Source organism: Salvelinus sp. IW2-2015, linkage group LG8 (genome assembly GCF_002910315.2).
Source record: "Salvelinus sp. IW2-2015 linkage group LG8, ASM291031v2, whole genome shotgun sequence".
Classification (NCBI taxonomy): Eukaryota; Metazoa; Chordata; class Actinopteri; order Salmoniformes; family Salmonidae; genus Salvelinus; species Salvelinus sp. IW2-2015.
In genome coordinates, this window is record NC_036848.1 from 48,504,736 (window position 1) to 48,527,957 (window position 23,222).

Consider the following 23,222-nt stretch of genomic DNA (forward strand, 5'->3'; position numbering starts at 1 on the left):
AGCACCATAGAGAGCCAAGGAGAGCCATAGCACCATAGAGAACCAAGAGAACATAGCACCAATAGAGAGCCAAGGAGAACATAGCACCATAGAGAGCCAATGAGCGTATAGCACCATAGAGAGCAAGGAGAACATAGCACCATAGAGGCCAAGCGAGAGGCATAGCACCATTAGATAGCCAAGAGAGCATAGCACCATAGAGAGCAAGGAGGGAGTATAGCACCATAGAGAGCCACGGAGAGTATAGCACCATAGAGAGCCAAGGAGGCATAGCACCATAGATAGCCAAGGAGAACATAGCACCATAGAGAGCCAAGGAGAACATAGCACCATAGATAGCCAAGGAGAACATAGCACCGTGTATAGCCAAGGATACATAGCACCATAAGAGACCAAGGAGAGCATAGACCATAGATAGCAAGTGAACATAGCATAGCATAACATGGAGACTTATAGTCTGTCAGTAAACGATTTAGATTTTTCACCTTTCAGAGTGAATCGGTAAACATGGTGTCAGTAAACGATTTAGTTTTTCACCTTTCAGAATAGATAGCAAGGAGAACATAGCACCATAGAGAACCAAGGAGAGCATAGCACCATAGAGAAGCTAAGGAGAAGCATAGCACCTTAGAGAGCCAAGGAGAGCATAGCACCATAGAGAACCAAGGAGAGCATAGCCACATAGAGCCAAGGAGAGCAATAGCACCATAGAGAACCAAGGAGAACATAGCACCATAGAGAAACCAAGGAGAACATAGCACCATAGAGAACCAAGGAGAACATAGCACCATAGAGAACCAAGGAGAACATAGCACCATAGAGAACCAAGAGAGAAAGCATAGCACCATAGAGAACCAAAGAGAGCATAGGCACCATAGAGAGCCAAGGAGAGCAATAGCACCATCTAGAGAGCCAAGGAGGCATAGCACCATAGAAGCCAAGGAGAAGCATAGCACCATAGAGAACCAAGGAGAGCATAGCACCATTAAGAGACCAAGGAGAGCATAGCACCATAGAGAGCCAAGGAGAGCATAGCACCATAGAGAACCAAGGAGAGCATAGCACCATAGAGAACCAAGGAGAGCATAGCACCATAGAGAACCAAGGAGAGCACCATAGCAAGGAGTGGGACAGTACAGTAACAGTAACCTGAGAAACTGTCCCACGCTGCATCAGTGACAGAGGATCCAGTCCTTCACGGTTGGCTGGCTGCACTGTCACAGATCCAGTGCTGAGCGCTCCTCCAAGTGTGTGAATGGCCCTGAACGCAGATATTAATCAGGATGTGGTGTTAGACAGCTGTCACCAGGGGAGCCCAGCAGAACCGGTGTCAAATCTCCCCTCGCTAGCAAGAGAGGGAAAGGAAGGATACCTAGGATATTCTGTTCGGGGAAGCAGTGTGTGCCTCTAAAGCATCCACACTGGAGCACACTCTTTCCTTTGACAGATCACCTTGTCAGAGACAGAGACGATACTGCAATGCTCACTAAACTATGAGATGATGTGGTACATGCAAACCTGTAATGCTAACTAATTGACTTGGTTAATGTACTCATCTCTCTCATTTTGGACTCCCGGGTGACGCAGCGGTGTAAGGCACTGCATCTCAGTGCTAAAGGCATCACTACAGACCCTGGTTCGATTCCAGGCTGTATCACAACCGGCCGTGATTGGGAGTCCCATAGGGCGGCGCACAATTGGCCCAGCGTCGTCCGGATTAGGGTTTGGCCGGGGTAGGCCGTCATTGTAAATTAGAATTTATTCTTAACTGAATTGCCTAGTTAAATAAAATAAAAAATAAACATCTCATTGCATTGCTCTCTTGACCAAGGTAAGCAGATCTAACATGGAACAGTCTCCTTGGGTATACGAGCAGTCTAGATGTGTCCAGCCTGGACTGTGATATATGTATGAACACTGGGTATTAGATCATTAGTACGTAGCCTAACAGACAAGTACTGGTACAACAGACTACACCTATACAGACAGATGGACAGCCTGGATGTACAAGAGACAGACAGACAGTAGTCTGAGAGTGCTGTGGGGTAGACATTCATTTAGTTCTGGCTTTATTACTGCATACAGATCGATACAGAGAGAGCTAAGGCCTTACGTCTGGACCTAGTAGTTCTCCCTTTCTCTCCATCCACTCGGTGCCCATTAGAAAAGCACCAGGGTCACCTGCTATCTGTGGCAAGGTGGGTAGATTCAATTCCAGGGTAATAGGAACATTATAAACATACACATTTTACCACAGACTAGTAGGAGAAATGTGGTTATACTGTATGTAGAATATGCACTGTGTTTATGTAGCATAAGTTAACATTTAGCAATACATGATTAAAAAGCTGGATTACAGTGTTGTCTAGAAGGTTTTACTGTATCTGTTTGTATGATTACAGAACTTGCATTTCACTTCTTAAGAAATGTAGATATTCTGCAATTCAATATGTTGTTTATTATTGTAAGATTGATAATGCAAGTTGTGTCAGCAAGCGGTACGTCAAAGCCTCCTTCCCTAGAAGCTGTACCAGAAAGTAAACAGAGAAATGCTTTCAATTTGTTTACAAATTGTCTACAGTACCTGGCATTGAGGTTAGAAGGTCTTTGATGAGAAACATTTTCAAAACAACTTATTTTTGCTGGGATACTTTATGTTAGCACAAAGCTTTCAGAATGTAGCTATTATTGCTAGTCAAGCAATCCGATTTAGTTTTTTCACCTTTCAGAGTGAATCGGTAAACATGGTGTCAGTAAACTATTTAGTTTTTTCACCTCTCAGAGTGAATCGGTAAACATGGAGACTTATAGTCTGTCAGTAAACAATTTCGTTTTTTCACCTTTCAGAGTGAATCCGTAAACATGGAGACTTATAGTCTGTCAGTAAATGCATCCTTGAACCTGAACTAGGAGGCATTTGGCTGAAAAGAGTTGGTTTCATCACGAGAGAGGCGAGAGTGTTGTTGTGTTGTCTCAGAGGACAGTTACTGTTAAGAGGGTGTTTGTTTGTTTGTTTTCCTGTGCGTGTCGTCTATTTGTGTGTGAGCGAGAGTATGTGAGATTGTGTGTGCGAGTGTTTGTGTGTTTATGTGTTTTCCTAGGAGACAATACAAAAACAATGACAGCGCTCCTCAAGATGTCATGTGTAATCAGCGCCTCCTAAACGCTGGCGAACGTGACACAACAGCATGCTAGTCCTACTGGCTGGCTGTTATGAGTTTACTGTAATTAATTACATTTGGGACCCAACAAGCCTACAAGGCAACAAAACATGTATTAGCTATACACACTTATAGTGGAACCAGAGACCGGTTTTGAAAGCATCAGATGATTAGGATTATGTTTATTCAATATTGAATATATTCATACCTGTCCCAAATGAGATAATCCAAAAATGAATCAACTAGCTAGCTACTGAACAAGTGAAGTCAGAACAGCCTATCTACACTCATTGACATGATCTTTAGGAATCACTGTGGAGTATGATGATTACCATTAGGCATTATCTTATTGTAGCCTTTACTTCTATGAATTGATATTTGACATATGTGGTGTGAGGCAAGGTTGCGGGTCAAGTCCATTTCAATTCAGCCAATTAAAAAAGTAAACTGGAATAGAACTCCCAACATTGACTGAATCAAAACAGAATCGACCCCAATCCTGGTGTGAACGTGAAGAAAATAACACAGACTTTAAGGTAACTGGAAAAATACTGTCATGACTTTGACACACAAATACTTGTGAAGCCTTTACTATACCTTCCATCACAGTGAGCTGGTTAACTTCTTGGTGCCTAGAGGAGTGGACTGACTGTGAGTGTGATAGTGACACACTAAACTTGAAACATTGCCTACAGTAGCTTCAATAAAGAGCCTTAAGAACCTTGGTGGTGAACTGACTATGAGTGTGATCGTGACACACAGAGACACTAGTGGTACGGTGACAGACTGGTGGTATGGTGAGAGACTGGTGGTACGGTGACAGACTGGTGGTATGGTGAGAGACTGGTGGTACGGTGACAGACTTTGGTGGTATATGGCTGATGTAGACTGGGTGGATGGTGGAGATACTGGTGGTACGGTGACAGACCGACAGAGAGACTGGTGATACGGTGAGAGACTGGCAGAGAGACTGATGGTACGGTTAGAGACTGACGGTATGGTGAGAAACTGGTGGTACGGTGACAGACTGGTGGTACAAAAAGAACTGTGGGTACAATGAGAGACTGGTGGTATGGTGAGAGACTGACAGAGAGACTGGTGGTATGGTTAGAGACTGACAGTTAGACTGGTGGTACATTGACAGACTGGTGGTAGGGTGATGCACGGCGATACGGTGACAGACTGGCGGTAGGGTGAGAGACTGGTGGTACGTGAGACTAGTGGTACGGTGAGAGACTGGCGGTACGGTGACAGACTGGCGGTACGGTGACAGACTGGTGGTAGGGAAGAGACTAGCGGTACGGTGACAGACTGGTGGTAGGAAGAGACTAGCGGTACGATGACAGACTGGTGGTAGGGAAGAGACTAGCGGTACGATGACAGACTGGTGGTAGGGAAGAGACTAGCGGTACGATGACAGACTGGTGGTAGGGAAGAGACTAGCGGTACGATGACAGACTGGTGGTAGGGAAGAGACTAGCGGTACGATGACAGACTGGTGGTAGGGAAGAGACTAGCGGTAGCGATGACAGACTGGTGGAGGGAAGAGACTAGCGGTACGATGACAGACTGGTGGTAGGGAAGAGACTAGCGGTACGATGACAGACTGGTGGTAGGGAAGAGACTAGCGGTACGATGACAGACTGGTGGTAGGGAAGAGACTAGCGGTACGAATACAGACTGGTGGTAGGGAAGAGACTAGCAGGTAACGATGACAGACTGGTGGTAGGGAAGAGACTAGCGGTACGATGACAGACTGGTGGTAGGGAAGAGACTAGCGGTACGATGACAGACTGGTGGTAGGGAAGGGACTGGCGGAACGGTGAGAGACTGACTGACAGCGACACCCAGAGAGAAGAGGAATAAAAAGAGATGACTAACCTAACCCACCTGAGCTCGGCTCACAGGGATCAATGTCCTCGTCATCGCTCGGACACTCCGCAGATGCCACCAGCAGATCGTCCGTCGTCTGGAGGAAAGAGAGAGAAAAACAGAGGGTTAGGAATGAGAGAAGGGGCAGTTTAACAGTATAATATTGAAGAACTTCAGTCAAACTGGTCATGAACGGTTTACACCCCGACATAGTATTAAAGGGATAGTGCGAGATTACGCAGTTTTTTCTACTTACCCCGAGTCAGATGAACTCATGGATACTATTTTAGCATGCTAGCTGTATCAGTAGACTTCCAGTCATTGTTCTAACTATATTTAGCATTGGTTCCCGAAACTACCTCTATCTTCCTTCATACTGGACACAGACACATAACAATGGAATCATCTGACTCAAACAGAGAAATAGAGCGATGAGGAATAGAGAGAGAGAGAGGAGAGGAGAGACATTTTAACGTTTTAAACTGAGATAGATTTCTGTTCCAATCCACACCTCCAAACCCATCACACTATCAATACCCTAGAATCTAAAGGGTTTGATTGAAGAAATCAAGAGAGAAAGACGGATTAGAATGGAACCCTGGAAACTCATACTGCTTAGCTGGGGGATCAAATACAGTTGTAGTCGGCTAACGGTCACAAAAGCAGCTGCTGCAATACACTGCTACCCAGGCGACACCACTGTCCTAACAGAAATGAGATTTGATTATCGAGGAACAATAGATAGTAAAGTTCACAGCAATTGTCAACTCAAACTAAGCTCATACTGAGGAGCAGCCAGTGTGCTGAAACAAATAGCCCTCCAAGGGATTGTTTAGTGCCATCACCAAACACCACTGACATTTAGAGGGCACAGACTGGTGGCAGCTTAAAAAAAAAGATTGTAAAGCCCAAAGAGCAAACCTGTGATTGGCTGTGAAAGAAAGTCTACAAAATCATTATATATTTTAGGTGTCATTTCCTTTTACTGTCTGTTTGACTCAATAGAGATTTGACAAAGTCAAGCAATGTTAAGAACAAACTTGGTGAAAAAGGTTGGGATGTAATACACTGTTCCTATACTCTATGTTCAACCCTCGCGACTTACCGCATCCCTCTCCCTAGGTTCAACACCCTAGGTCCCACACCCAAGGTCCCACACCCTAGGTCCCACACCCAAGGTCCCACACCCTAGGTCCCACACCCAAGGTCCCACACCCTAGGTCCCACACCCAAGGTCCCACACACAAGGTCCCACACCCAAGGTCCCTCTCACCCTAGCAGACTAAACCAAAGACAACAGCACTGACTCTCAGGGAAATCAGGAGAAAAGGGCAAACAAAAAATAGACGACTATCGCCGGGTAGAAAGTGAAAAGTGAGTGAGGTGTAAAACATTATGCTGCAAAGTTATTTTATAGTCTAGCCCGGGGCGGTCTGATCAAACCACTGCAGTAGAGGTTGTTTCATTTGAGGCATAGCAGGCAGGCAGCATGGTTAGACAGCAGAGGGCTCTAAAGGAGTGTGTGTGTGTGAGTTTGTGTGTGTGAATTCAGACCATTACTTTTTCCAAAATGTTGTTACGTTACAGCCTTATTCTAAAATGGGTTAAATTAATGTTTTTCCTGATCAATCTACACATAATACCCTATAATAACAAAGTGAAACCAGTTTTACATTTTTGCAAATGTATTACAAATAAAAAACTGAAATACGTATTCATACTCTTTGCTATGAGACACAAAATTGAGCTCAGGTGCATCCTGTTTCCATTGATCATCATTGAAATGTTTCTACAACTCGATTGGAGTCCACCTTTGGTAAATTCAATTGATTGGACATGATTTGGAAATAAACACATCTGTTTATATAAGGTCCCACAGTTGACAGTGCATGTCAGAGCAAAAACCAAGCCATGAGGTTGAAGAAATTGTCCCTAGAGCTCCGAGACAGGATTGTGTCGAGGCACGGATCTGGGGAATGGTACCAAAATGTCTGCAGCATTGAAGGTCACCCAGAACACAGTGGCCTCCATCATTCTTAAATGGAAGAAGTTTGGCACAACCAAGACTCTTCCTAGAGTCCAAACTGAGCAATTGGGGGAGAAGAGCCCTGTTCAGAGAGGTGATCAAGAACCCGATGGTCACCCTGACAGAGCTCCAGAGTTCCTCTGTGTAGATGGGAGAACCTTCCAGAAGGACAACCATCTTTACAGCACTCCACCAATCAGGCCTTTATGGTAAAGTTGCCAGACGGAAGCCACTCCTCAGTAAAAGGAACATGACAGCCCGCTTGGAGTTTGCCAAAGCGCACCTAAAGGATTTTCAGACCATGAGAAACAAGTTTCTCTTGTCTGATGAAACCAAGTGCGAACTTTTTTGGCTTGAATGGCAAGCGTCACGTCTGGAGAAAAACAGGCCAATACCATCCCTACGGTGAAGCATGGTGGTAGTAGCATCATGCTCTGGGGATGTTTTTCAGGGACTGGGAGACTAATCAGGATCAAGGGAAAGAAGAACAGAGCAAAGTACAGAGAGATCCTTAATGAAAACCTGCTCCAGAGCGCTCAGGACCTCAGACTGGGGCGAAGGTTCACCTTCCAACAGGGCAATGACAGCATAGCCAAGACAACGCAGGAGTGGCTTCAGGACAAGTCTCTGAATGTCCTTGAGTTGCCCAGTCAGAGCCCGCACTTGAACCCGATCAAACATCTCTGGAGATGGCAGAGCTTGAGAGGAGCTGCAGAGAAGAATGGGAGAAACTCCCCAAATACAGGTGTGCCAAGCTTGTAGTGTCATACCCATGAAGACTTGATGCTGTAATCACTGGCAAAGGTGCTTCAACAAAGTATTGAGTAAAGGTTCTGAATACTTTTGTAAATGTGATATTTATGTATCTTTTATTTGAGAAATGTACAAACATTTCTAAAAACCTGTTTTTGCTTTGTCATTATGGGGTATTGTGTGTAGATTGTTGAGGAAAAAACACCATTTAATCAATTTTAGAATAAGGCTGTAACGTAACAAAATGTAGAAAAAGTGAAGTGGTCTGAATACTTTCAGAATCCACTGTATGTGTGTGTACAGTATGTGTGTGTGTATGTGTGTGTACAGTATGTGTGTGTGTCTGTATGTGTGCGTGTGTGCGTACGTGTGTACGGTATGTGTGTTTGTGTGTCTGTATGTGTGCGCGTGTGTGTGCGTATATATGCGTGTGTGTGTGCGCATATGGCAGCAGCAGGCTCACAGCAGGCTCACAGCAGGCTCTGTCTACAGTTCCTCGTTTTAATGTACTGTTCGTCTCTTACAGAACCCTGTTAGGAAGGTTTACCTGCAGGGTTAGCCTTGGGCTGTGGATGTGGTGGAGGCTTCTGCTTATTGGTTCTCTGTACACCTGCCATTTGACAAGCTAGTTAGATATCAAGGTTCCACTTACTTCAACGGTATTCAGGTTATTGTGATACGAACTACCAAATCAGATCCAAAGCAATACAGAGCACTGCTATGAAGTGAAGAAATATGTGAAAGTATAAAAAAAGAATGGATTGAACATAGGATTTCAACCAACCGAGGGTGTAATACTGGTTGTTAATCTAGAAATGTTCCCTTTAGGTTATACATGACAATAGGAACCGCTGGTTAGATTAGCATCGATCTATGCCTAGCAAATTACAGGTGTGTCATCGATCACTGTCCAATTCTCTTCCATAATGTGTTTTCTTTGTCACTGTAATGTAATTTATAACATATCAAACATGACCTCACCCACATGTCTTCAAGTCAAGTAGTAGATTAGACCTGTTGAAAATAGATCAACAAACCGTGTTCATATGATCTTTAAGTAGCTAGCAGACCAGACGAATATATATCAACAAACCATGTTCATACGATCTTTAAGTAGCTAGCAGACCAGACCAGACGAATATAGATCAACAAACCATGTTCATACGATCTTTAAGTAGCTAGCAGACCAGACCAGACGAATATATATCAACAAACCATGTTCATACGATCTTTAAGTAGCTAGCAGACCAGACCAGACAAATATAGATCAACAAACCATGTTCATACGATCTTTAAGTAGCTAGTAGACCAGACACATACACTGTAGTTCAGTGGAGGTTGCTGAGGGGAGAACAGCTCATAATAGTGGCTGGAATGGAGCGAATGCAATGGCATCAAACACATGGAAACTATGTGTTTTATGTATTTGATACCCAGTGGTGGGCAATTCCAGTTCTCAAGGGCCTGATTGGTGTCACAGTTTTGCCCCAGCCCCAGCTAACACACCTGACTCCAATAATCACCTAATCATGATCTTCAGTTTAGAATGCAATGTGATTAATCAGCTGTGTTTGCTAGGGATGGAGAACAAGTGTGACACCAATCAGGCCCTGGAGGACTGGAGTTGCCCACCCCTGCATTACACTGATTCCTCTCCAGTAATTACGATGAGCCCGTCCTCCCCAATTAAGGTGCCACCAACCTCCTGTGCTGTAGATCAAGATGAGCCAACCTTGCTCTGCTTAGAGAGTTGTGGCAGAGAAAGAGTTGGTATATTTGAGCTTGATGATTTCTTTGTCTAATGTCATCCATAACATTTCTAACATGACCTAACGCACGAGTCTTTAAGTAGCTAGCAGAACTGCTCAGAGGTTTGTGGCAGAGAGAGAAAGGGAGAGGCCCGGGTTGTATTGTTTTTTAGTACATCTGTTCTCGGTGAGGCTCGGTGAGGCCTGCCTGGGAAAGTCGTCCAAATGTAAATTTAATTTGCTGTGCATGAGTCTGATATACAGTGTCGTCCCAGAGTCAGCCCGGCCAGATGGCAGAGCCAGCGGATCAAGGGAATGCCACATTCATCACCGGGGCGATGTGATTTGTTTTTCCTGGCGGGGGATTCCTGACACTCCCCCTCCTGCAGCTACACTGACTAGGAATTGACAGACAGAGATCAATACATCTCTCTCTCACTTTCTTTCTTTCTTTCTGTTGTTCTCTCTCTCTTTCATTCTCTCTCTTTCTTTCTTTCTTTCTGCTGTTCTTTCTTTCTGTTGTTCTCCCTCTCTCGCTCTTAACCTCTCTGTTTATGTCTTTCTCTCTCTCTGTTTCTGTCTTTCTCTCTATTTCTGTCTCTCTATCTATTGCTGACTGTATGTTTCTCTCTCTCTCTTTCTCTCTCTCTCTCTGCTCTCTTTGTGTTTCTCTCTCTCTCTCTGCTCTCTTTGTGTTTCTCTCTCTCACCGTGTTTCTCTCTCTCTTTCTGTTGTTCTCTCTCGCTCTCTCTCTGTTGTTCTCTTTCTTTCTTTCTTTCTTTCTTTCTTTCTTTCTTTCTTTCTTTCTTTCTTTCTTTCTTTCTTTCTTTCTTTCTTTCTTTCTTTCTTTCTTTCTGTTGTTCTCTCTCAATGTCTGTATTTCTCTCTCGCTCTCTGTCACGTTCCTGACCTGTTTTCCCTTGTTTTGTATTTATTTAGTTGGTCAGGGTGTGAGTTGGGTGGGTTGTCTATGTGTGATTTTCTATGTTGGGATTTTGTGTTCGGCCTGGTATGATTCTCAATCAGAGGCAGCTGTCAATCGTTGTCCCTGATTGAGAATCATACTTAGGCAGCCTGGGTTTCACGTGTGTTTTGTGGGTGTTTGTGTTCCTTGTTAGTGTTTCGCCACACGGGACTGTAACGGTAGTTTCATTTTGTTATTTTGTATCGCATATTGTTTTCGTGTTATTAAATTACCATGGAAACTAACCACTGTGCATATTGGTCCGATCCTTCTCGCCTCTCCTCGTCCGATGAGGAGGACGACATAGACTATCGTTACACTCTCTCTTTCTCTCTCTGTCTCTGTCTCTCTCTCTCTCCTACATAAATTGTGCCTCATATGAGGATAATCATGAACATTGTACTTCATGGCTGTATGACCAGATGAACAGGCATGTAATATATTTTACATGTAATATTGTACTGTAAATATCACATCTCAGTTCTCATCTCCAGTAGTGACAGGGACAGTGTCAAAGCACTGAATGTCAAAGCACTGACAACCATCAGCCAGTGATGGTGTTGAAAAGATATGGTATATAGTTTTCCTACCATACGACACATCTGAACCAAATCAACCAATCTTTTGACCCCATCTTATCTAAAGCATTAACCTTGGGCTCTCATACATACATATCTTACACCTGAGACAGAGGTAAGCCCGTAAAACAAACCATAAATGAATGCACATGCCACTAGGCACAGGTATGCCAGGTCGGATTAGTGTGTAGGTCAACATTTTGATGCGGTCTTGACCCAGTCGAAATCCAATAACATTACAGATTCATGGTGTGACCTCTCTCGCGCTCTGATTCTCTCTCTCAGAGACCTGGTTCCAATGGCAATCTAATGCTGGCTATGTGAGGGGCTTACAAAAAAAATTGTGTCACTACTGGGATGAAAACAGTGACAGCCTCAGCCTAACTTCAGTCCCATGCTATGAAGAAATATATTAATATATTTAGATGGCAGCGCGAGGACATAATATACAATTATATTTTTTTACACCATACTGAAGATACCTCAACCTGATAATTGGAGGGTGCAATACACTCTCTCCACCTTTCACCACATTACCATGCTAACAGCATCGAAACCCCAGTCAAACACACTCTAGCAGACAAGCATTGGAGCAGCCAGGTAGTAGTCCATTCATCTCTAGTGTTTCCAAAGTGCTGAAAGTAAGGCCTTGGGGCAGGTAGGGGCTCGTTAATATTGTGCTGCAGCCTAAAGTGCTGAAGGAAGCCATGTTCTAGCGTAGTTTAGTGCAGTGTGGGTACTGTACAGATACTCATCATTAATCTGATCTCAGCTATAGGCTTTGCTTGGGGCAGATGCAAACATGTCCCAGACACTGTTGGCCAATTACACAAACAAGAAGTACTAAGGAAGGTTCAGGGTAACATGTTACTTAACCGACAGGTAGAGTACAACAGATTAGTCAATGAATACTTATGGTGGATTGTTATGGGGAATTATAAGGTTGAAAATGCTCACTATATGAGACATCACCAAGATGTCACAATAGCAAGCAAATGTAGTTCCGGGTGGAAAAAGTAGCATTCTGTGCATGGTTCTCTTCATGGTTGTGCTCTGTATTTACAAATCAGTAATCACATAATGTAGTTGACAGTATGGTAAGGAGCCGGCAAAATTGACTTTCCAACTAATGTGAACGATTGTAAATGTAACAGTATTATCCAGCAGATGGCGGTAGTGAGACAAACTTGGTAGCTAGATGAGTAAAACAATTCTCAAAACAAAAATGCAATGATTACATGGCGACATGTAGGCTATGGCTTTATGCCAGACAAGTAGCTAGCTATTACACTTCCTGATAACCTTGTAGCCCCAGCTTAGCAACACACGTATGGCAGGCTATGGAACCATTACTGGAATTGGGTAAGGGAATATTTGTGTGTTGATGTAGCTACCAAGCCAGCTTATTCATTAAAAACGAGGGTTGTCTTTGCTTGCTAATGTTACATGAGTAACATCTGCATTCATCCATGCGTGCTGGCAAGATAGTCAATGCAATGGCTGAGGCAGGGATATCTAGCTAGCTAGCTACCACTCACTGGCTGGTTTGTAGTCATTCGGTGTTCAAACAATAGCTAAAAAAGAAAAGCTAGTTAGCTAGCTAGGTACTTGCGCACTACAGATGCGCTAGCTAACGTTAACTAGCTTGCTACTCCAACCCTGTAATTAACGCTAGTGTAAGCACAGATGTAGGATCTTCATTTGAGCCAGTTTGCTATAGTAGGAAAATAATCCTGTAGCAACAGGAAATGTGAATTACTATGATACATTTTCATAAAGGAATATCATGACTGAAATTTCTAAGTGGAGATTATAAACTTCAGAAGCCTTTTTAAACTTCATATACACTATGTCGTGACTATCATTAATGCGAAGACGGCTATTCATCGAATAATTAAATACCAAGATCAATTATTACGCAATTCAATTAATCATAAAACAATTAATTAAGTAGTAATCTGGGGTACAACGGGAAAAGTTTATTTAACGAGTTACCATTTCCTGAATTAACTCAAAATATCAGAATATCGCGATATCATAGCCATCATCCATTAATCATTTGCTCCTATTTCAGTCTCATTCTGAACGTCGTAATATCCCATAAATCTGCATGAACCCTGGTCTCCATGACAAATCAGCGATACACAAATTGGCTTAGCTATTTATTTACTAACTAACTAAATAATCACACAGAATTACATAAACACACACACAGGATAGATTATACATTGGTTACTAACATGATGCAATGAAAAGTCCCTCGTGGACTAACCTGATATGATGGCTTGTTACACAATGAAAGGGGGGGAGAGAAAGAGTGGGAGAAGAAGAGACAAAGGAATTCAACTATCGTACATACAGTTGAATAAAATGTTCATTGTAAATATGGATATTTAACACCCTGACAACCGCTCATTTGGATTTAGAAATGCAACACATATTTACTCTTGTATGTCTTTGTCGTCTTGCTCTGTTGAAAACACTCGATCAGTCGACAGAAAGTCTCTGGTTGTGTAAGTCTCTGGTTGTCCACCAGAGGTATCCATTCCTTTGTAGTTGTAGTAGGTTGGTCTCGGAGTGTCTGTTAGAACGAATCTTCCAGACGTACCAATGGTCATTCGATAAGGAGATGTTATTCTTTTCTCATCTTTGGTCAAGTTTCCTAGACTATTTTACATATACAGCTGCAGACTGTGAATGTGTGGTCTTTATCTTCTTCAGTCGTCGAGAGTTCCTGACCATTTGTGACGTATTCAGCTCGCGCTGCACGTATACTGGTCTGGTAGTCTAACCATTCGTGACGTCCGGTTCAACACCGTCCACCTGCTTGGTCTAATAGAGATTTTATTCTTCTCTTTTGAAAGTTTCAGAGTTTCTAACCATTTCGTACCTTTCAGCTCACGCTGTCGGTCACGCTGGTCTAATGTGAATTTCATCACGAGGGGTTTTAAACACTCGACGCCGACATAATGTCTGTTCTCACGTGGGTGTGGTTACTGTCACGGTGGAACGAATTATTCGAGAGACAGGCGCAGGAATACATAATATGGGTTTTTATTTCACCCAAATTACGGCATGCCGTGTAAGGGCACGGGGACGAAGAACAAACACGTAACAAAACACACAGGGTAGAAACCCAAAACAACACACGGGACGAGACACGTAATCATCTGCGCAATCCAAAAGGGCACAAAAGCCCAAAACACACAGCACAGGTACTCACAAGCACCAACGAACATTGTAACAATAATGGACAGCCCAATGTAAGCCAAAGGGCGCATATATATAAATGCTAATCTGTGGGAATAGGGGACAGGTGTGAGTGATGAAAGTTCTGGAGGGATCCGTGACAGTCACCGTGACATCCGTGACATAACTTTTATGTGAAAAATTATTCTCATTTAGCTGGCTAACATCTAATTTCATCTTCTCACAAATCATTTCATATTTAATCATATAAGTTCCACAACATTTAGATGTAAACCTGACAACTGGGAAATATACACTTTCATAGATACAGTTATGTTGTTCTACCATCTTTAATGTCATCACAAAAACGTAATGAATTCATCAGGATTGTTCTTTAAATACCCACGGACCATTCCAAATGTTTGGTTACAGAAATATTGTTTCATTATCCAATCTTGGATGTTACGGTACTAGAAAATCTCTCTCTGTTGTAACAAAGGGATTTTTAACTTCCATTTCTGCAGAGTGGGAGAGAGAGTTCCTGCAAGGTATTTACGACCGTCATAAAACGGCCAACTTCACCGTCCCCCCCTGATGGGAGGTGGGAGAGAGAGGGCTCTCTCTGATCATCTCCCAGGATGGAAAGTCATGGCAACTACAAGTTCTATATTTGCAAAAAGGGTGATCAAATTAAGATCCTAATTCTGCAAGTACTACCCAGTGACATGGACAGACTGGTGTGCCACACCGTGTGAACACAGGTGTTAGAAGTGCGGATATCGACTGGCTTTGGTCTCTGACACTGATTGAGCCATTCAGACTGATTTGAACCTGGAAGTCTGAGCCGACTCAGTCGGTGGAGAGGTCGTCACTCCTTCAGCTCTGTCACGCTTCTATTCGATCCAAGAAGATTGATCACGCTTTCCCTTAATTGGACTGGACTGGCCTGGCTGTCCGGCAGTTGCATGGTCTGACTGTCTGTGTGTGGTTTGCTTTCTAGAGGATCAGTGTCAGCAATCCAGCCTGCCCGGCACAGGTTATCTACAACCTCAACACGTACAAGCATGCACACACATGTGGACACTGCTGACTGAACACTACTGACTGAACACTGCTCCACAAACCCCCATCTCTGCTCTTAGTAGCAAATGCCACACAAGAATCCACCCCTCACAATTAAGGTAGACGGCTATCAAACAAGGGATAACCAATATAAAGTGATATAAAACTTGCCGTCATCTCTTCTCTATAACGCAGCAGTCGTGCGGGTATATTATATCCTTGCTAATACATCTTATGAAATCTTCCTCTGAACAATTTGTTTGTTTCTGCCACCTCTCCATTCTTCCAGCTTGACAATACAGAACAGAGGGAAAGCTGGTCCTTTGGGAAAGCTTGGCTGAGTGCTGAGTGCTGCTATAGCTCATCGGTTCTGTAGCAGGAAGCGAGGTGGAGGACACACCTCTGTACTGTTTGTGTGTGTGTGTGTGTGTGTGTGTGTGTGTGTGTGTGTGTGTGTGTGTGTGTGTGTGTGTGTGTGTGTGTGTGTGTGTGTGTGTGTGTGTGTGTGTGTGTGTGTGTGTGTGTGTGTGTGTGTGTGTGTGTGTGTGTGTGTGTGTGTGTGTGTGTGTGTGTGCGTGTATGTGTGCGACACCTTCTCTGTGATGACCTGACGGTAGTGTCAGCTCGTCTCTACAGATCACTGTGGTGTTTCTTTCCCCCACATTGTTTTCTCTCTGGTCTAATTTGATGAATGCTCTCTGGCACACAACGTCTCTTTGGAGACGGACTGAAAGTCAGCAGGTAGGACGTTGAAGACATCTGAAGGGTAGCATCCCAAATGGCACCCTATTCCCTTCAGAGTGCGGAATCCCATAGGGCTCTGGTCAAAAGTAGTGAACTATATAGGGCATAGTGTGGCATTTGGGCCGCACACACGTTCTTTATCTGAGGCTCTCTGCTATCCTCGCTTTCATCACTCTCTGCCCGGGTAATGTATCCCACAGAGAATACTGCTTGCTCGCTGGCTGACTGTTGGGCTTTTGTTTTCAGTGTTTTTCTCATTTTTTCCCTGAAAAGCTATTCAGGTTTACTGTACGGTCAATCTGAGCCCCCATTCTGTAGGCTACTGTACATTTGGGGGATTTGGGCAAGATAATATTGCTTATTTTCAACAATATAAATGACATTTTAAGAAGCAAAGAGGGTGAAAATATATTGCTAATAAAAGATGCACAATAAAATAAAGCACAATTGCCACCAACGCTCCCTCCTTAACTGAAACAAGTGCAGCATAACGAGCGGAGATGCCAATTATGAGCGCCTGGGATCTCCTCACAGACAAATCAATCAACAGCAAAAGCAGAAAGCTGATTGGTCATCCGAGAGCTGTGTGTGTGTAGTGTCCTCTGCATTATGCCACGGTGGCCAATTTGTGGCCTTGTTGTTTTGCTCCCAATACTCTCATCTCATCTCATGCGCTATCTCTCTGTCTCTCTCTCTCTCTCTCTCTTTGTCTATCCTCAGCCCTCCCTGCATTTTATTGATTTCAAACTTAGCAGAATGTGCCTGACCAGTAGTCCTGGCAGATGGCAGATGCTCAACTCTGGCTTAGTGCTGTATACATGCACACAAACACGGACATGGACACACACACACACTGAAAACTGCTCCATGGGATGTAGACTGCAGAACCTCTTTGTCTTGGCTCAGAGGACCAGCCTGTTCTGCTTCTCGCATTGCAAATGATCTATAATGGAGGTTAGTAGCTTATTACAGAATAACCACTTCTCTGGGGATCTGGGGAACTATAGTGACTCTCTGAAATGCCTCTGTCCTTTTCTACAGTATCATCTCTCCTATGTTGTCTCAAGCAGGTAGCTTAGTATCACAAATAATGCACACATAATTACCATTCAAATATGGCAGAGCTGGAATGATTATCACATCGTGTGGTTTTGAAGTTACATGTACTTTAAACCTCTTGGCGCACAGATCCCTTTAGCGGGATAATTGTCATCAACAACCGCTGAATTGCAGAGTGCCAAATTCAAAAAAAATTGCTACAAATATTTATATTCATGAAATCACAAGTGTAATATAGCAAAACACAGCTTAGCTTGTTGTTAATCCACCTGTCTTGTCAGATTTTGAAAATATGCTTTACAGCGAAAGCAATCCAAGCGTTTGTGTGAGTTTATCGATCACTAGACAAAACATTACGAACACCTAGCAGCAATGTAGATTGGTCACGAAAGTCAGAAAAGCAATAAAATGAATCGCTTACCTTTGATGATCTTCGGATGTTTGCACTCACGAGACTCCCAGTTACACAATAAATGTTCCTTTTGTTCGATAAAGATGATTTTTATATAAAAAAAACTCAATTTGGTTTGCGCGTTATGTTCAGTAATCCACATGCTCGTGCCGGTCTTGAAGGGCAGACGAAAATTCCAAATAGTATCCGTAAAGTTCGTAGAAACATGTCAAACATTTTTATAATCAATCCTCAGGTTGTTTTTAACATAAAAAATCGATAATATTTCAACCGGAGCGTAAAGCAATTCAATACAAGACAGAAATAAAATGTTGAGATAAGAACTAATCAAGGACACTGACGCGATTTGATAAATCTCGCTAATTTTTCAGAATAAAAGCTTTAAACTATGTCTAAAGACTGTTCACAACCTGTGGAAGCCATTGGAAAAGGAATCTGGTTGATATCCCTTTAAATGGAGTATAGGCAGGCAATGGAACAGGGATTTTTCAAAATAAGAGGCACTTCCGGGTTGGATTTCCTCAGGTTTTCTCCTGCAAAATCAGTTCTGTTATACTCACAGACAATATTTTGACAGTTTTGGAAACTTTAGAGTGTTTTCTATCCTAATCTGTCAATTATATGCATATTCTAGCATCTGGGCCTGAGAAATAGGCCGTTTACTTTGGGAACGTTATTTTTCCAAACATAAAAATTCTGCCTCCTAGCGTCAAGAAGTTTTAAGAACAGTGACCAGTGAGACCAATGATTCATTCTTTAGACGTTAAATTCAGCAATCATTTGCATTTATCTCAGCACCCGTTCTTTTGTCAGTTTCATGGCCCCAATTCAGCTGTAGCAGCAAGGTAAGCTGCAGCATTTACTAAACACCACTGACCCTGCACATGTAAAGTAGACCTAGATATCACAGACATTTAACTACCACAACCAAAGGGTATGGGGTCCATACTAGGACAGCATCCGTGGATGTAACTTTCCTAATATGGACACCGCACAGGTTTTTTTTAAAAGGTAAAACAACATCTTGTCATCCTCTAAATACTTTTACTAAGGAACCCCTGTCCGATTATGTGTCAGAACTTATAGTTTCCAGTTTGCTGATTAAGACAGAAGGGCGGGAAAGACGCTGGAGAGATATCCGTTCCAAACTTTAAATTGTYTTTCCAAGCACTAGCATTTCACCCAATTATAAATTGTTAAGACATTATTCTACCGCTCCCTGCTTGAGAATAGAGAGAAATATGATACTCTGGAGCACTGCCTTTCACATCGCCCCAATGGTCCATATGTGGTGTCTGTACCCTTGGCGATATCATGGATAGTAATGGTTTAAGGACGTTCCAAGATCTGAAAGAAGTATTTATATTACCAGGTAACTATGTTCTTATTTATCTCCACCTTAGGTCAGCTATGCTAGCCTATGGAGTTCCATGGGAAACCCAGCTGTCAAACCATCCAATGATGGAATTTGTAAACAGATTACCTGGTCTTCCAAAAGGACTAATCTCCATAATATATCAACAACTATTGGAAAGCTCATACTCTAAGCTAGCCATTAAAAAAGTATGGCCCACAGATCTAAATTTAACTGAATCATCCTTTAACAGAATATGGAAAAATATGACCTTGGCATCCCGTAATCCGAACCATCAATTTTGTTCACAGACTTTATCTAACATCCAAGAAATGTTTTATAATGAAATTGGCCCCAACTTTCAAACGCTCACTGTGTCCCCTGAATCAGGTAGGCACATTCCTTCAAATTATGTGGGACTGCCTTGCAGTTAAATAATTTTGGGACAAAGTTACAAAGAGCATGTATGTAAATATTGAATGTAAAAATATGTTACTTGCCCTGAGGGAATTGTTGATATGCTTTAAAAAATGTATTCTAGAAAATATTTTATTTGAAAAAAAATCACCAAAAATGCAGATAGAAAGATTTAAAAATTATTTTTTCCACAATCTGCTCTGGACAAGTCCAGCCCTGGAGTGTCTTAGTGTCTGAACAAAATGAAACAAAAATATTTAGTCCGACTTCATCCAGTGTCCAGAAAAATGAATTTGCGTAGTTTGTAAATAAGCGCAAATTTAATTAAATATCGCCTCCTTTGCATATTTTAATAAAATATTTCAGAAACATTTTAATACAAAAACGTTTTTTATTCTTGTCTCCATTCAACTGGTAAAAAGTTGATTGTGATATGACTAAAAGGGTGCCTGGCCTTCATATGTTTTTGAGTGTAATACCTGTACCTGTAACCCCTTTCTGAAAAAATGATAAACTAAATAAAAAGTTGGTCACAAAAGAAAGAAGGGACATCCTCCATGCAACTCCTTATATTCTTCAGACCATGTCCCAAATGCAACACTTTATTTGTTCAGACCATGTCCTAATGCAACACTTTATTTGTTCAGACCATGTACCAATGCAACACTTTATTTGTTCAGACCATGTCCTAATGCAACACTTTATTTGTTCAGACCATGTCCTAATGCAACACTTTATTTGTTTCAGACCATGTCCCAAATGCAACACTTTATTTGTTCAGACCATGTTCCTAATGCAACACTTTATTTGTTCGACCATGTACCTAATGCAACCACTTTATTTGGTTCAGACCATGTCTAATGCAACACTTTATTTGTTCAGACCATGTCTATGCAACACTTTATTTGTTCAGACCATGTCCTAATGCAACACTTTATTTGTTCAGACCATGTCCTAATGCAACACTTTATTTTTCAACCATGTCCAATGCAAACACTTTATTTGTTCAGACCATGTCCTAATGCAACACTTTATTTGTTCAGACCATGTTCCCTAATGCAACACTTTATTTGTTTCAGACCATGTCCTAATGCAACACTTTATTTGTTCAGACCATGTCCTAATGCAACACTTTATTTGTTCAGACCATGTCCCAATGCAACACTTTATTTGTTCAGACCATTTCCTTAATGCAACACTTTATTGTTCAGCACCATGTCCCAAATGCAACACTTTATTTGTTCAGACCATGTCCTAATGCAACACTTTATTTGTTCAGACCATGTCCCAATGCAACACTTTATTTGTTCAGACCATGTGCCATTGGTTCTTATGCCAGTATCATTGATTACCTCCCTCCGACTGGGCTGGGTAGTCTGGATCTCACTAGAGGAGAGATGCACTCTGTCCAAGCCTTATTGGTGGAAGGGCTTCTCTACTGAGCCACTCTCTAACCGCCTCTCCCTCCATCACAACAACACATCATTAGACCAGCAGTGACAGACAGATAGAGGGAGAGAGAGATCAGAGAGAGAGAGATCAGAGAGGGAGGGAGGGATGGAAGGAGAGGGAGAAAAAGAGAGAGAAAGATCGAGCGAGAGAGAGAGGGCCCAGGTTGAGGCCAATTAATTCTTTAGCACCCCTATTTGTGCCTGCGTCTCAAACTACACCCAATTCCCTATATAGTGCACTACACCATAGAATCATTGTATAGGGGAATAGGGTGCCATTTGAGATGCAACCAGTGTTTGGTCATAGTCTGGTATTTCCTAGGTACTAACAACATAGTAAACAACTCCTGGTGGTCTAATGATGGTTTTTTTCTCTATTTTCAAAACCTCTGGCCCTATTGTCTTCAAACCAGCAACAGATACATACAATGTAGTGTAGCCTTAACCGTGAATGACTGGGTTCCAACCTAAGTCTACTGAGCTACAATAAAGCACATTAGCCTGCTAAGCCAAAGGCCTAGGCTTTGAAACCATAAACAAATATGGAGTACGAGGCTAGGACTACAGTGATCGCCTTCAGGCAAGGCTTACTCTCATCTCATGTTTCATGTCTATCCATATCATCTCTGTATCTCTCTGCAACGCTGAACACTAAAGCGCTTATCAAAATAATAACATCTGATGATGACATCCACGTGTTTAATCTAGGTCAACGCTGATGAATAATTTACAACCAGATGCTCAATAGATTCCCACTGAACAATACCGGCATGTCGCTAGGCCTGTAGGACTGTGAGTACGGACACACACATGCACGTGCGCACACACACACACAGTATATAGCCTCGCCACAACCTGGGCTCTCGCCCACACACTTCTCTGGTCTGTCTGCATGGCTGGTCTGTCAACATCCACGATTCATCAAAGATTGAGGCTGCGGCCTGCTCATTCAAAGTTCTCCAAAAGTGTGCACTTGCACACTTTGCATCATAGTCTACATAACAGACTCAGAGAGATACACAGGCCATAGTGAGGCCTAGAAGATGACAACCAGACAGTATTGTCTCTATCATTGTTCTGTTCTGCTGTGGAACTACATGCATTTGCTTCCACCATCTGACATCCAGTCGAATCATATCCCTCCCTCCCTGTCAAATAGGTTTCAGAATGTTGTCATACACGTCAGAAATGCAATTAAGAGTAATCAAGATGATAACACATCCAATTAGGCCTCTGCCAGGTAATGAGGTTTGTCATAGGCCAAACCTCATTACCCGGCACTGAGATATGGACATTTATTTAAATGACTATTTCACTGGTAAAGTGGACAAACTGAAAAGTGAAACGACAACATTGAACAGTGAACTATCATCTTTGTGTATTGAAGATCTAATAATAAAATAAAAGGATTGCTGTTTTGAATTTGGTCAAGTTCATGTGGAAAAATTGTGATCCATCAATAATGATAAGCCACCAGGTACAGACAACCTAGATACTCTTCAGAATGGTAGCAGACTGTATTGCCAACACATCAATTAAATTTTGCCTCAACGCAATCACTGGTCAACATGGTTGTCATACTGAAAGTAAAACAATCTGTACATCATGTCTCCTCTTCCGTGATTTGGTTAGCTTCTTCCCATACATGACAACTATTGAAGAAGAAACAACCGAAGAAAGAGCACATACAACATGTGATGAGGCTATAATTCTCAGCAACAAAAGAGTGATCAAATTAAGATCCTACATCTGTAGGCTACTCCAACCGAGACACCACCACCTAGTTCAGAGCTAAAACTACCTAATTATAGTCTCATCACGTTGTATGAGTTCTTTCTTCTGATCTTTCTTCTTCTATAGTTGTCATGTATGGGACGAAGCTCACAAAATCACGGAAGAGGAGACATGACGTATAGATTGTTTTACTTTCAGTATGACACCCCTGCCTCATGACAGCCATGGGGGTATTACTAAGCTATAGGATTGTTTTAAGGAGGTAGCTCCTGCATGTGCAGTAGCTAATGGGGATCCTAATAATAAACTAAACCTGGACATGAACAATTGCTATTGCATTTCACTGTAGTCTACAATAACATTGTGTGACACTGTTACTTAACTATGATTGTCTGTAGTATTGTGTGTGTGCTTGTGAGCGTGTTTGTGCATGTGTTTGCGAGTGTGCGTACATACAACATGAAGTGGATACTAAAAGCAGGTCCGGGAAGAGGACAGGTGTTTGGTGCTTGTGGTTCATTTATAGGGAGTTGTAGCTCTCATTTGGGGAGGGAGGTTTGGGTTCTGCTTTATTTAAAGCTGAACAGCTGTTGTTGGACCTGAGGCAGTACATTACTGTGTGTGTGTGTGTGTGTGTGTGTGTGTGTGTGTGTGTGAACACACACACACACACACAAGAGAAGATGAGGCAGGGAGGC

The 23,222-nt window shown here is 42.4% G+C and overlaps 1 protein-coding gene across 1 annotated transcript in view; it reads right to left on the bottom strand.

Annotated features, from left to right (window-relative positions):
- Nucleotides 1-23,222, bottom strand: part of LOC111968067 (neurexin-1a-like) — a 594,370-nt gene that overhangs the window by 25,564 nt on the left and 545,584 nt on the right. Inside the window, 1 exon segment of the mRNA XM_070444976.1 lies at nucleotides 5,052-5,130. Coding sequence (XP_070301077.1) covers nucleotides 5,052-5,130 — 79 coding nt within the window.